Here is a 14,917-nt window from a genome sequence, read left to right as displayed (position 1 = left end):
AATCATATTCCCCGATTTTGTATTATGAATGTTGTGTGGGGCGGGGGGTAGAAGATGTTTTCTAGCTCTTTCTCTTTTTATATATATCATTTGTTTTGTCTCTTAAGGAAATTTTTGAGGAAAACAGAATATTATGGAAAAGATATAATTTGAGATTTATAATCAAACTGGTCGAGAAAATAGTACAAACTTTATTTGCGATTTGTTTTTGTTGTTGTTTTTTTTGTTGGTGAAAATATAATTTTGTTTAATATGTGAATATTTTTCATCTGTAAATGTGTAACTTTAGTTGGAACCTTGTATGTAAATGTAAAAGTTCATTTGCAAATTTATTAAGACCTATGTTAAAATTATTTTGTTAGTTTGTATATGTACAATTTTTCCTTCCTGTTTTCACGAAGTGACGGTAGTGAAAAAAAAATTGCATTCACTTTGCGTTACGATTTTTCTCACCACCGTCACTTCGTGAAAACAAGGACGATTAATGAATAAAAACCTATGAAAACAAAAAAATATTCTCTGTGACACCGACACTCCACCCCCCCCCCCCCCAAAAAAAAAAAATGATTAAAGGACAAATTAGGATTGTTTTCGATAGGGTCTAGGGTTCCTCCTTAAAGAGAAATCCAACCCAAATAGACAACCACTCAAAAAGAAAGCAGACAAATCAGAGAAGAAAACTGATGAAGTTTCAATTAAATCTGCTTAAATATAAGAAAGTTGTGTATTTTTGAAAGTTGTAATCGCTATACGTATATGCACTTCAAATTAGCTGAAGAGGTATTGTCAATGTAATGTAGTACCGGACTACTTTCCCATCTGTTCTAACATATGACTTTAAAAAAAAATGAAATATGATATATAATATATTTTGAGTAGTGCCCCAAGGGATCGAAAAATAACTTACGAGAAAATCAATGATATTTCTATACACGGCAAATAGGAGAGTTATCCACGTCCTACGTCACAATCCACTGACCAAACTACCGATTTGAGATTCGCATAGACTTGGTGATCTCATAATTATTTTAAACATTCATTACTTCCTAACTACGTACTGATCCGATTCATTACAAACGTTTGTCATTCTGTTTGTGTTATTTTTCTGCTTTCATACAAATCAAATTATTACAAGGGTTGGATTCCCCTTTAAATCGAGCCCCTGCCAGAGATCTCGGTTATTAGCAATTCCTTCAAGATATCCGACTTTAGAGCGATAGAAACACAGTTCCTATCACACAGACCCCTTATTCTCTAAACTTAGAACACTAACATGTTTTGTTTTGAATACTATTCGAGTAGCAGTTATTTTGTTCAAGTATATCTTTAGTTCAATGACTGTACGCAGCCGGGGGCTAGGGTAGGGGGCAATTCCCACAAATAAAAAACAACAAAGAAAATGCAATAAATTATCAATAATTCATTGAATTTACCCCCGGTCCCCAACAGAAAAAAAAATTCTGTGTGCTCATGCCTTGAGCCATAATACATGGCCGTACAGAGGATTTGTTTATGTTGGGGACCGGGGTAAAATGCAATGAATTATTGATAATTTATTGCATTTTTAAATATTTTTTTATGGGAACTGCCCCCTACCCTGGCCCCCGCTGCGTACAGTCATGGTTCAGTTGCAAAGCAATGGCCTCGTAACTGTGAAGTCCCAGGATCAAAACCGTGTCGATGTGCTATATTAGTGCCCTTTTTATGGGGTATTAATCCTCATTACTGTCATTTATGACTTAAGGGCGAGGGAGCGGAGCGACCAATCGGCCAATCGGTGGTGGGTCTGATAGGAAGGGGTCACAACCCCCTCCACAGTAGGAAGCATTAGTTAAGTTAATTTTGAGTTTGCTTCTCGCTTAGTTTGATGGAAAATAAAAAGGTCTCCTCTCAAATTGGCCCAAAACATCTTATTTTCTTGTAAATAGCGATTGCATTATTTTGTTATAAAGACAACGGGTCCTTTTAAGGTAAACACGACAAAAAGTTTAATTTCTTGTTAAAGCGTATCTACCATAGTTTACAGGAGGGATTAGACTGCCCTGCAAGGTCACTGGACAGATGGTTATCTCATCAACTCAGCTCTCAGTTAACATAAGAAAAAGACGATTATGGGGGACCAATGGTCACCGATTAGGCATGGTTTGTTATATAGAGGGTGCAAGTAGCTACAAGTAGTGCATGTATAGAAATAGATGCTTTGTGTCAATTAGATGGAAGATCTTTCAAAATATTATTCTTAATTTACAGCACGTATAGACTCAAGTATGTTTTCATTTCAGAGTTATGGTGTGACACAGTCAGAGATCTGTTATTATCTCAATTTCCTTCCAGACATTTTCATCAATTTACACTCTGAGGGGAAAATGTCTGGTCGGAGGTCTACCAACATATTAATATGATTGCAGCTGAAATCCACTTCTTCCCGAACATATTTCCGTAACTTCCAGCCAGCATGTATTATTCATCCCTAATGTGCCAGCTTGTAGAAGGTGGATACGAAACCCTACAAAATAATGCTGTTAACATGGAAAATGAATATGAAAGATGAACAAAAATAATGATTACATATTGTGCTTTTTTTTTAAAAATACCAGGTTCACAGATATCACAACAAACATAGATATGTCCCACATGACATTATCTTTGTTGCATAAGGATGTGAGGAGTGAGAGTGTTTGCACGAGTAGAAATCTGTCAACATGAATAATATGCAGATGATGATATACCCAAGAGATCCACAACTATGTGAACAAATCACAGGAAAAGATGATCTGTACATGAAATTTTCATGAAATTTGATATCCAAACACAATTTCTTTATATCATTTTGATTTCCAACAGAAGAAAACTACAAAAAACTTTGAATACAACTGTACTGGTAGTGGTAGGCCTATGTACTTGAAATACAAAATTAAGTCTTGTCCTCCATGTCAGTAAATTTTTTGAGAGAAATCAACTTCTTTCACCACTAGACATGAAACAAATATACATGCCCACAGTATGGGCTTTCTACAGCTGACATTTCTGGACCCACGTGTATGGTTAATCAGCAGTTTGCATCAAAATACTTTAAGAGAGTACATTAACAACTTAATTACTATACAGTAACGTATACAATTTCCACAATCAATCACTTCTAGATCGTTTCCGCCTTTGCTCTCCTCTCTCCTTCCCTCTTCCTTTCCCCTCCTTTTTCTCCTTTTCTTTCCTCCCTTCCCCCTATTTTTTACCGGGGGGTGGGGGGGGGGGGAGGGGGCACTTGCCCCCTGTGCCCCTGAAACTGACACTGAACATGCCAATTATCTGGTGGCCGCCAGTCAATTCCCCGGTTAATTCCACTTAAATTTTAATTCCCATGGGGCACTGTATTGCCCTTTGCGACCGACCCACAAATCTTGAAATCTACGACGGGTCGGCTTTAAAAAAAAAAAAAAAAATTCTCTTGCTTTCTGCATATGATATTGAAGAAGAAAGAAATCCATAGGGCAATACAGCAATTTTCTTTAGGCCTAATGGGCTTCCGTAGATGGGCAGAAGAAGAAGAAAACAAAATACGCGCAGCCGGGGATTCCCCTTTCATTCGCTCATGCAGTTGCTATATTAATAAATCCTCGCCATTTTCTACCAGAAATACCTCGCTTCCGAGTTCGAGTCGGTGATTTATCTCACTAAATTCTAAGATCTTTCTTCAGTTGTAGTAGATTTGGATTTAAGTCTGTCGACGATTAATCAGAAATAACTGTCTGGTATGACTAGCTATGGGTAAAACTGCCATTTAAGTCAGATTCAGTCTCGTCGGAACAACGGATAGGCAGGGTCTAGACTCAGACTCAGAGACTGAAGCTTTCGATTCGGTCTAGTCGACGGCGTGGCATGCTGTCTTGTAGGCCTAAACCTGATCAAACCAAAACAAGGTTAGTCTATTTCAAATAACCTTCTTCCTAGTTGTTAGTTGTATGATGGGGGGGGGGGGGGGGGGGGGGAGGGGGATACTCAATATGTAAATAGGGACTTTTAGATTTGCGTGGACTGATACGTGTGACGTCCATTCAAGGCAGCGCATTAAAAGGACGTCGACCGTAGCAATCCACATTGTCTTCGTGCAAATCTAAAAGTCCCTATTGTACTGCACAGTACGTACAGCTGTGGTTGTAGTTATTCTTTTATAAAGACTACAGTACAGTCATCATTTTGATTCTTGTTTCACCTTTAAAAGTGCAAGTGTAAGTGTATGACTAGAGTCCGGTGGGGGGGGGGGGGGGGGGGGGGGGGAGGGGGGTTCAACATGTAAGATTTATTATTATATATATAATTAGTTAAATATTAGTATAAATAGTTTATCAAAATTCAAATTTGTCATGATTTAACTGATAAATAATTACTCTATGTTAGTGCATTTTTTACTATTAATATAACTTGGATGCTGGTGTGGTCGCGAGGAAATAAAATTTCTAGGGGGAAAATTGTATTATCAATCAAAGAAAACAAGTACCAGTAGTGGAAAGTGAGACAATGAGGTCACAGACTCCAAGTTTTTGATGTCATTACAAATTCATAACTTACTTATTTATCTGATTTTGCTTGAACTTTTTTTGATTGGTTTTTCTGCTTGTATTGAAAGTAAGTTATTTTTGGAGAGGACTTGCCCTTTAAGGAGGCGTCAGCAAAGCCCCCCCCCCCCCCAAAAAAAAACCTTACGCAATTAAGACTATTATTATTAGGCCAAATAACAAAAATAACGTGTTTCTTGTCCACACTTTAAAAAAAAGGAGGAGGCAGGACAATTACTACTATTTTGCAATTTTTTCCAGAGATGTCTGCCATGCTAATTATAGCTGGCCAAGCCTATTTATTCACAGGTATTGTGCTATGTGAGTATACTGATGCAATGTATGACAAAAAAATGATTTAGAAGCTATTTAAACAAAATGTATATCACAGGCTTTTTTGGGGGGGGGGGGAGGCGGGGGCTTTTTTTTCTCCTGAATAGTAAATAGTTTTAAAAAAGGAGGCGGGCGGGGACAAATTAAAACTCTCAAAGATCATTATTCCATCTGTTTTATGTATGTTAATGTATATTTCTAAATATTGTTTTCAGGTATATTGTCGCCCATGTCATATTATCACCATTTTCGAGAGGACCACATTTCTGTCAAGTAAGAAGAACATCTTACACCATGGAGGGATTCTGCCTTCTCTATCTGCTCCTGATCCTCTTGATGAGATCTGGTGACGTTGAAACCAATCCAGGTCCTAACACTGCAGAAAGGTATGAATATACTAGTAGCGCCTTTTTCATGAACCTCGATAACAGGTTACAATTACCATTATAAATTGTGGCATTTGATCGGCTGAGAGCGGATCGATTTGTCATAGAAATTTAGCATTTGTGATTGATAACAAGTTTTATGAAACAGGGTCCTATAATCGCGCGATTGCATTGCGAAATAAACAATATGGAAGCGATTGGAAAGGTTGATCATGTAAAACATAAGTATTGGTGTAAACCGTGAAGTTTTGAAGTTGTCAAAATGATAATTTTGCCCAGTCTTGCTATAATTAAGTCACATGTACTGGACACAGAAATGTGTATTACAGACTTCACAAACATGTGACAGGAAAGTATGGTTCACAACAGAAAATTTGTCATATTTTTAAAATGAGGGCGTTTGAATGAAGAGCAATTTTTTTCAGAAATTTCTCACCTTTCCCAGAACTCAACCTCTTAAACAAGGTAAACGCAAATGAGTTAATTAATGTGATAGTTGAAATTCTAATATTATCAAACTAGCTTATAGTGATTACATAGACCAGCGTTTTCAACATTTTTATAGTCACTACACCCTTTTGAGAAATAACAAGGTTTGCAGAGCTCTAATTCTTAATTCCTTAATTTTTCATCATCCTGGGGCCCGTTCCTCGAAACCATCATAAGTCTAACTTCTTGACTATCCCATTGAAACGTGTGTTATAGAATTAACACGCGTTTCAATGGGATAGTCAAGAGGTTAGACTTATGACGGTTTTGAGGAACAGGCCCCTGGTACTCATCAAGTGCGATGTATGCCCAGGTTTTGTTTCTAACATTTTTGAGTGAGCACAAAAAAGGCATCTTCACTGTGGTAAAAAATTTTTTTTTTTTTTAAATCCACTAGATACAATATGAAATTATGTATGCGGGCACCTCGCTGCCCAATACAGATGTACAGGAATACAAGAGTTATATATTCAGTCACCTCCATGCACAAATATAAATATATTCGGGCATCCCGTTGTCCAGAATCATCCTCTTGATAAATGTTCTGAGCGAGTGAGGTGAATGAGCGTGGTAAAAATATAATTTCGATATAAAAATATAAGATATATTTGGGCACCTCGCTGTCAAAGAGTTATTAGGGGCTTTTCGTTTGTGTGGACAAGGACGGCGTTCCCGTCCTCTAACGATGCGAATTGGCGTCAGACACCTGTCCTGTTCACTACTTTATAACCCTTTTTGTTTTTAGTCGACGCCCGTTCTCTACATGATGATGTAATGGCGTATGTATATTTTTGTGCTTTTTATATGAGAATTTTCCTTATTGTTATTATTAATTATTAATATCATCATCATCATTTTCATCATTATTATTGTAGGCCAATTTCTGCTTTTTGTGAATGATTACCCTTGCTAGAACAATAGCGCCCTCACCTACTTGAGGCTATATGTTTTAAATGTTACCAACACAGACAATCTCTACTGATATCCCCAGGCTGTTAATTGCACGCTCAAGTACACAATACAAGTCATTGAGTATGACATGAAAGCTTTTCAGCCAATAAGATGCTCTCTAACTAATATCCTACCCAATTGATTTATTATTCATTTAACAGTACTGTCAGTGACATGGAGTTTCTGAAGCTGGCCCAGGCTATCGCTCCATCTTACTACAACGCTGTAGGGATATCTCTAGGGTTCTCCTATGCTCAACTACAGGCAATCCTGGTTGACAATCCGAAGAGCTTCACCAATGCGTTACTGGATGTGTTTATGAAATGGAATGTAAAGCAGCAACCTCCACACTCAAATATACGACAGCTTTTGGCAGACAAACTTCAAGAGATTGACTTGGGTGGTCTATCAGACGGATTACTCAATGGACCTCCAATTCCAAACAGCACAGGTAAACACATACCGGTACTAATTTTTGCTATGTACACCAGAAAACATTAAAAAAAAACATGCGTAAAACTGAAATAAGTTTTTACCATAGAGATAGTGAGTGCTCTGTGTTCTATACATTTGCCACAATTTACAGAAGTGACAATTTTGTTATCAGGCCCCATGCATGTTTTTATATTTTACTAATTTAACTTTGTTAATCCTAGATTTTCTGGACACCAATATAAAGTACAAGTACTTCGAGTGACAGCGGAATTCAATGTATGTCAGCTTTCTTTATATGCACAAGCTTTATGTGCAAGCATTTTATATATTTTTTTATGTCATTCCATTATGATAACTGTAGTTATGCATCCGCCCACCGAAGGTGGTGCAGGACGTTTTTGCTATTGCGATATCTCACTTGAGGTATGAACTTCAACTTGGTGATAGTATGTATCACCGAAGTGAGATAAAATGATTAAACTTTTGGATAAGTAGGTCAAAGGTCAAGCGCCATGAGGGTCAAATTCAATTAATTTTTTAGAGTTTTAACCCCATTATTGCAATGTCTCAAGAACGGTTTGAGCCATGAATTTTAAATTTGGTGTTGGTATGCATCATCATATTGAGACAGACTGATTATATTTTGGGTTAAGAAGGTCCAAGGCAGCAAAATGAAATGATTATCACCATATCAATAACTACTTTAAAGGTACTATGTCCCATTTGCTGGCCATAAAAATGAAAAGGTTAAATTCCAATGGCGTTTGAAAGATAATACTAATTTAGAACTTCTCTAAAAAAGGTTGGGCTTGAAAATGTCTTCAAGTGGGAAAATAACGACTATTAGTTGTCAAATCAATTTAGGAGCTATAGAGCCAATAAGTAATAGTCTTGATTTTCAGACCATTGTACCGAATGGTCATACGTTTTATGCTACGCAAAGATTCAATCAGTTTAATTTTGGCCATCACAAGAAGTGGGTTATTGATGTAGACAAATCCTCATGTACCCTTTACAGTTCATTATTTTATGTATGTTATTACCAAAGAAGAACAAAATTCCAGTCAGTCACTATAGTGTCTGACAGTGAAGTCTAGCAAGTAAACGGGTTTCCTTGCATGATTTGAATATTAGGACACTGCTAACGTTTAAATTTCACAGATAGAACATACATGACATATTCATAATTCCTGCAAAGTTCTACAGAATTTGAGGTTGGCATGTTTGTCTTGTTTTTTTCTTTGAAATAAGATGTGTGATTGTCAGGGAAACTCTACATTGCTGAAATGTCCTAGGAAAAATTATTCCAGTGATATTTATTCATCTACAAGTACATGTATACACATATTACTCAGAATTTAAATGTCCTTCAAATTGAGTGAAGTCATTTAAATTCAGACAAACATGAAGGACTTTGTGTCTTTGAGTAGATGCACCTACTGGTAGTCGTACATGTATGTCACGATTTTAACCCTCAGGCCTTTATAATCCTTTCAGATGTATCAAAATATGCTTACGTGTAATCATGTGAATATGGATTATCTATGTATTTTTAGGAGGGCCATCAAGACTGCTCAAATCACAGACCAAACCCCCTTCAGCTGAATCTCAGACCAAACCACTTTCTCCTGAACTGGTTGAGCAGTGTGCAAATGATTTCAAGTTCAAGTACAGGTCAACTGTCTGTAAGATCAGAGCTGATCCTCTCAATCCTGCTTCCACAGTACAGTTTGACGACATGTATACTAATCTCTTCTTACAAGAAGAACATGGGACAGAGAAGCGAATGCTAGATTACAATGATATCCTTCATCTTAAAGTCAATGGAGAGTTCCCCAAGCGGATCATGGTTCAGGGAGAGGCAGGGGCTGGAAAAACTACATTTTGTGCTAAGATTGCCTGGGACTGGATTGAAGGGAGGCATTTTAGTCCCTTTGTGTGGGTCTTGATTGTTCCTTTACGTGAATTTAAGCAACACTCTATTGGCAAGATTGCAAAGTCTTATCTGGCCAAAAACAATCCAGCAACAGTTTCTCAGATTACTGAGTATATCCGGTCAAATCCTGACAAGGTGTTCATCGCATTCGATGGGCTAGACGAGGTAAGTGGCAAAGTCATGATGCCAAAATCCTGCGAATCACCGCCTACCGATCAAATGCATTTTCAGCCATCACAGCCACCAAGTGTCGACTCTTCAGTGGCATGTGGAAGCTCATCTGAGCCTGGTGATATTGGACTTGTAGATATTCTTCGTTCAGATCAACTTGCCTCTTGCCCAGTCTTGGTGACTACTCGCCCATGGAGGGCAGTAGAGATTAGATCAGATGGTGATCTAATGAAGGTCTACACATTCATTCATATTGAGGGTTTCAACAGAGAGAATTTGTCAGTTTACATTCACAAATACTTTCCAAAGAACGATGATAAAGCAAATCAGCTTATCCAGTTCATCAGTGAGAACGATGTCATATCTGAGAACATGGCCCACTATCCTATATATGTAGCCATGTTGTGTCTTATGTGGAAAGAACTTGGTGAGCAAAAACTACAGGAAGTGAAATCACTGAAAACTTTTTCTCAAATATTCAAAACAATGATTGCCTTTCTAAAAGAACATTATGCTCAGAAAATGGTAAAGAAAGTAGGCAGCCCTCACTTCATGCCTATTTGAAAAAAATTGATGAGCTTCTAGGACCGATTGCCAAACAGGCCCTCAATGGTCTGCTAGAAAATACCTTGGTTTTTGGTGAACATGATTTTGAAATATGCCCAGAATCCAAGGACACTGCCTGTAGGGTCGGGATTTTGTCTCAGGAGGACAGAATTACCACTAGCGTGCACATACATAAGGGGAGTTCTTATGTGCAGTTGCCTGTCTTCTTCCCTCACAAACTGTTTCAGGAGTACATGGCTGGATTCCATCTTGCTTCCTTGTATGAATCAGATCGTAATGAATTCATCAAGCTGATTGAGCAAGTAGTGCTGCCAAGGAAGGAGGAGTTTAGGTATCTCCTGTACTTCACTGTGTCACAGAACAAAAGTATTGCAACCCATCTAATGAAGTCTATGCTACAGGGACTAGGCATATTGAACAGACAGACTTCAAAGTACCGGTTTGAGATAGATTTCACTGTTGATGTAACCTTTGAGAGTCAGGACCCAGATGTAGCAGCCTTGGTGAAAGACATGATTTCATCAAAGGAAATTACCATATCCAGTGACATGACAGCACACACTGTAGCTGGGTATACTTTCATTGGAACACATGTAAGTTTAATTATAGTTTGATAAACAAAACTAGTTCATAAATTTGTGTACAAGTTCTTACTTTTATATCTTTTGCGAGTTTCTTATGGTACAAAAGTTTAACTATGGAAGGGTGCATCTTGACTAGCACATATGTGCTATTCAAAATAGCTGTTTCTAAAGGCTCAAGGCGACTTTACATCCTGCTATGACCCTGAGGCACGCTGAGAGATCATGGCATGATGTAACATCTCCCTGAGAGCCAGTATAGAAACAGCTATGCCTCGAATATTAAAGCAGTCCATACATGTATATCTGTTATATACTGAATTCACAAAAAAAATCTATAAAGAATTCTTGCCTTATCCTTTTCTTGAGTAAAGATTGGTTATTGTTACCGTAAATCTCTGTGTATAAGGCTCACCTGTGTATAAGGCGCACCCCTATTTTGAAGACACACAAAAAAAAAATAATAAAAATTTTTTTAAAAATTATTATTACGCACCTATGGTTTTCCATATACTTTGGCCTATAAGGCCTTGCATGCTAACATACTAATACATGATGCATTTAGTGCAATACATTTTAATGCAGAATATAAAATGGCATCTAAAACGTCCTGCTTGACAGATTTTGAAAATTGGGCTATGACATGCCCTGAGTTTGGCCACCTAGAATATACTTGCAAAATTTCAAGATAAAGAAAAATCGAAAAGGGGGCAAAAATCAGTCTGAAAATTAACGTCATAGCCAATACATGCTACAGTTGGGTAGAAACCCGGCGTAATACGAATTGTGACACCTGCTCCTAATTTTGATTTACTCAAAATTTTCTGAGTGAATACCGGTGCATGTATACTGTGTATGGTATCATTCGAAGGGGCATTTCATTGCGGTCATTTTTACCCCATTGTCATCCACGCTAATGTACTACAAGCATGTCACACATTGTAATGTGATAGCAATTAACTCATGGCGTCATCATAATGGCCTCCGAACTCAAAATTTCAATTTGCATATTATGACAGCATATTTTTGGAAAATTGATTGTATCTCTGTAAATATTGATAGATTTTCTTCCAAGTTTTGATATGTTCTAGCTGAGACAATTCTCTACAAATGCAGTCATCACAAATTTTCATTTTGACAAGGCATCATGGCGTATTTCTGTGATTAAAGGAGGCATGTCAATTTTTCACTTTTTGCGTGTATTCTCTATGGGACATGACTTTTTCTCAAAACTGGATTCTACATTCCCGTGTTTCGCAAGCAATATCTTCATAGTTTTATCTTTGTTTATGCAGAGCTTTGAGTATGTTGTAGCTGAGACAATAAGCTATCACTAGTGTGTCCTTTATTTTGCGATCAGATGCCAGAATGAGGCTCATATTTCACTTGCAAAGTGGGATTTGAGAATTCCATTTTCCGTTTACGTGTAATCGCTATGGGAAATGTTTTGGTATATCGGTAACGCACTTGACTTCCGACCTCGAGACCCCTGGTTCGAGTCTGGGCGTCTCCAACAATATTTTTCTTCACTTGTTTTGTCTTTTTGACCTTTCACTGTACCGTCTCCTTTGAATATTAAAACACGTAGAATCGCAAATAAGTAATAAACAACCATATTCACTTTATTATTACCCTATTATCACTTGATCCATTACTTTTTGCGCGTAATCCCTATGGGAGATGACTTTTTCTCAAATCTGGATTCTACAATCCTGTCTTTTGCGAGCAATATCGCCGTTATTTCCGCTTGTATTTTGTTGATTTTTTAGTATGTTGTAGCTAATGCTGTTTTCACACTGGCAAAAATTTGCTTAACCCCGTACTATAGGTGGGGTTAAGGGGGGGTCTTAGCCCCACCTATAGTCCGGGGTTAAACCTATTCCATTTTCTGTTCAGACTGGCTTTTACCAAAGTGGGCTAAAGTTGGCTAACCCCACCTATATTACAGGGTTAACTAACCCTGCAAAATAGCAGGGCTAACTCTGCAAAATAGCAGGGCTAACTCTGCAATTGTGGTGCTAACTCCTGCTAACCTCGCAATTGCGGTGCCAAGTAAATGAACAGAAACAAAAAATAGTCTGGTACTACGCAATGGAGCGTATCGCAGCTGGCTAGATGCGAAGAATGTCCAATCATAACATTCACGATATCCGGGGTTAACGAATTGCAGTGAGAACAGCATGAATTTTCTTATTCCGGAATAGGCGCTAGTACGGGACTAAAAACAGCATGTGTGAAAAGTAAAAAAAAATAGTCCGGGGTTAAGGATAGTACGGGGCTAAGCAAAGTACGGGGTTAAGCAAAACCAGTGTGAAAAGAGTATAAAACTATATGCCATCTAAATGTCCCCATCATTTTTTCAATCAGATGTCAGGATCACACTCATGATCATCATCAATATCATCATGATCATCATCATCATGGTCCGATGATCATCATCATCAACATCATCATGATCATGATCAACAACATCACCATCATCATCATCATTATCATCATCATCATCATCATCACCATTACTATCAAGATCATCATCATCATCATCATCATTGTTCTCTATATAGTAAATATTCAAATCTATGTTTAGAATTGAAGACAGACCACCTAATTCATCCTCATGACGAATTCAATTTCTAGTTTAATATTTATTATTCTGCCATGAATTTGTGCATAGGATATATCAAGACTGAATAAAACCATTATCATGAAACTTGTCAAGATCAATACACACTACTTTTCAATTCAATGACGTCATCATAGTACAAAATTCAATTAAAGGCCATGCACATGTCAGAATTTTCTTAATTTGCGTGTTATGCCTACGGAAGGTGAATTTTGTCCACATTATGAATCTACATGACACTGATCTTTGAGCACTATCTAGCTTATTTGTGCTCTATTTTACTCCAAATTTTGACAAGGTGTAGCTAAGAAAATCATCTACAAGATCGACATACATCATTTATCATTTTGATGACATCATCATAGTGAAAATTTCAATTAAAGACGACATGTCAGAATTTTGTTAGTTTGCGTGTTAGGCGTATGGGAGGTGACTTTTCTGAAATCCTGATTCTATAATTCTATAATTTCTCGAATACCTGAAGGGGGCCCTATACCACTTTTAATCATGGTCATTATCGTCATTATTGTATTTATGAAAATTATCATTAGATCATCATTGGCACACTTTCATGATAAAAAATAGCATACGTATTACCTAATTCGTCAAAGTGACTATTAAAGTCAAGTTTAGTGATTGTGTTCCTATTAACATTTATGAATGATTAAGGTATGAGGCACCAGATAAATATTCTCCTTTGAATCCTGTTTTAGACTTTAATACTCTCTTTTTATTTTGTTTAAGGATTCTCTGTTAAAGGTAATACATGTACAAAGTTTTGGTACTGGTCATGAATTTGGTTCAAACGAATATATTGGAAGCATATACGATCCTACAATATTCAGTGATTGTTGTCACGGTCGAAATCGACTCTAAAGTAATGAAATTGTAAATTATAAACATTTTATGTTGAATAGCTCCCTCTCAAGTCAAGATATTAATTAAGCTATAAAACAATGCTTATTGACTAAAATCGACCGATTAGCTATTGTCGTTCGGAAATTATATACCACAACTACATACTCTGAGATTTTCATGGTTGCAGCTACCATTGTACGGCCGTAGGAGCTATTTGAAATTTATCAAAATTTACCGGGAGCACCGGTTAATCTTTACATTCAATTTTCTCGAAAGCAGAAGTGTTTTAGGGGCTAAAATTTGTGGTGTTTTTAATACATCCACAGGGGCATCCAAATATATAAAAATTGTAAAGAATCACTATCCACCCATTTTTCAAAATTTCCCAAAACTTTGTAATACCTTTAAGTACATGGTTAACTAAGATGAGATATTCCTACTTTGGCAAAAAATTGAAATTTGATATGAAATGTCATGGCAATAATTCTCCAGCCTGCACCCTTATTTATTTCTTTTTCCCTCTTACTCTCTGTAGTCATCTCATCTAGGGCAACCACTCATGTAGGTTACCCAGTATACCTAACATCCAAGTGAACGTCTATATTCTGCATCCCATCAGTAATCACTTTGTCATTTTACTCAGGTTCAACTCTGGATCGATAGAGATTGTGGACCTACTATGTCACTTGATGTGGCAGAGATGATATGCTCCATGCCATCCTTGAAGGAAGTTACTCTTTTTTGTAATGCATACGTACATCATCGTTTATTTGCAACACTTGCAAGGAATGGAAAAGAATCAAAGGTGAGCAGCTCATCCACAATTGTGATATACATGTGTAAGAGTAAGTGTTTAATTTAATTAGTCCATTCCATCACCATCTCTATCTCTTTTTTACATTTTACTTTTCTGTAGGGCTGTGCTGTAAGCATGTAATGAGGTACTCGAATACACTCCCAGGCTTACAGACGAATACTTGAATGCCATGTTTTTTGTTAAATTAATTAATTTTTGTTTTTGTTTTTGTTGCCAC

The 14,917-nt window shown here is 37.1% G+C and overlaps 1 protein-coding gene across 1 annotated transcript; it reads left to right on the top strand.

Moving 5' to 3' along the window:
* The first annotated feature begins 3,625 nt into the window (after positions 1-3,625).
* On the top strand, positions 3,626-14,675 carry LOC115927261 (NACHT, LRR and PYD domains-containing protein 6-like). The gene is made up of 5 exons (XM_030992920.1): positions 3,626-3,917; positions 5,102-5,272; positions 6,874-7,163; positions 8,704-10,414; positions 14,527-14,675. Exons 1-4 carry the CDS (start codon positions 3,877-3,879, stop codon positions 9,816-9,818), a joined length of 1,617 nt encoding a protein of 538 aa, XP_030848780.1. The 5' UTR covers positions 3,626-3,876; the 3' UTR covers positions 9,819-10,414; positions 14,527-14,675.
* The last annotated feature ends 242 nt before the right edge of the window (positions 14,676-14,917 follow it).

Source organism: Strongylocentrotus purpuratus, unplaced genomic scaffold (genome assembly GCF_000002235.5).
Source record: "Strongylocentrotus purpuratus isolate Spur 01 unplaced genomic scaffold, Spur_5.0 spur5_contig_847, whole genome shotgun sequence".
NCBI classification, from domain to species: domain Eukaryota; kingdom Metazoa; phylum Echinodermata; class Echinoidea; order Camarodonta; family Strongylocentrotidae; genus Strongylocentrotus; species Strongylocentrotus purpuratus.
The sequence above is the reverse complement of the archived record's forward strand: the minus strand, read 5'-3'. Positions and strand labels throughout refer to the sequence as shown.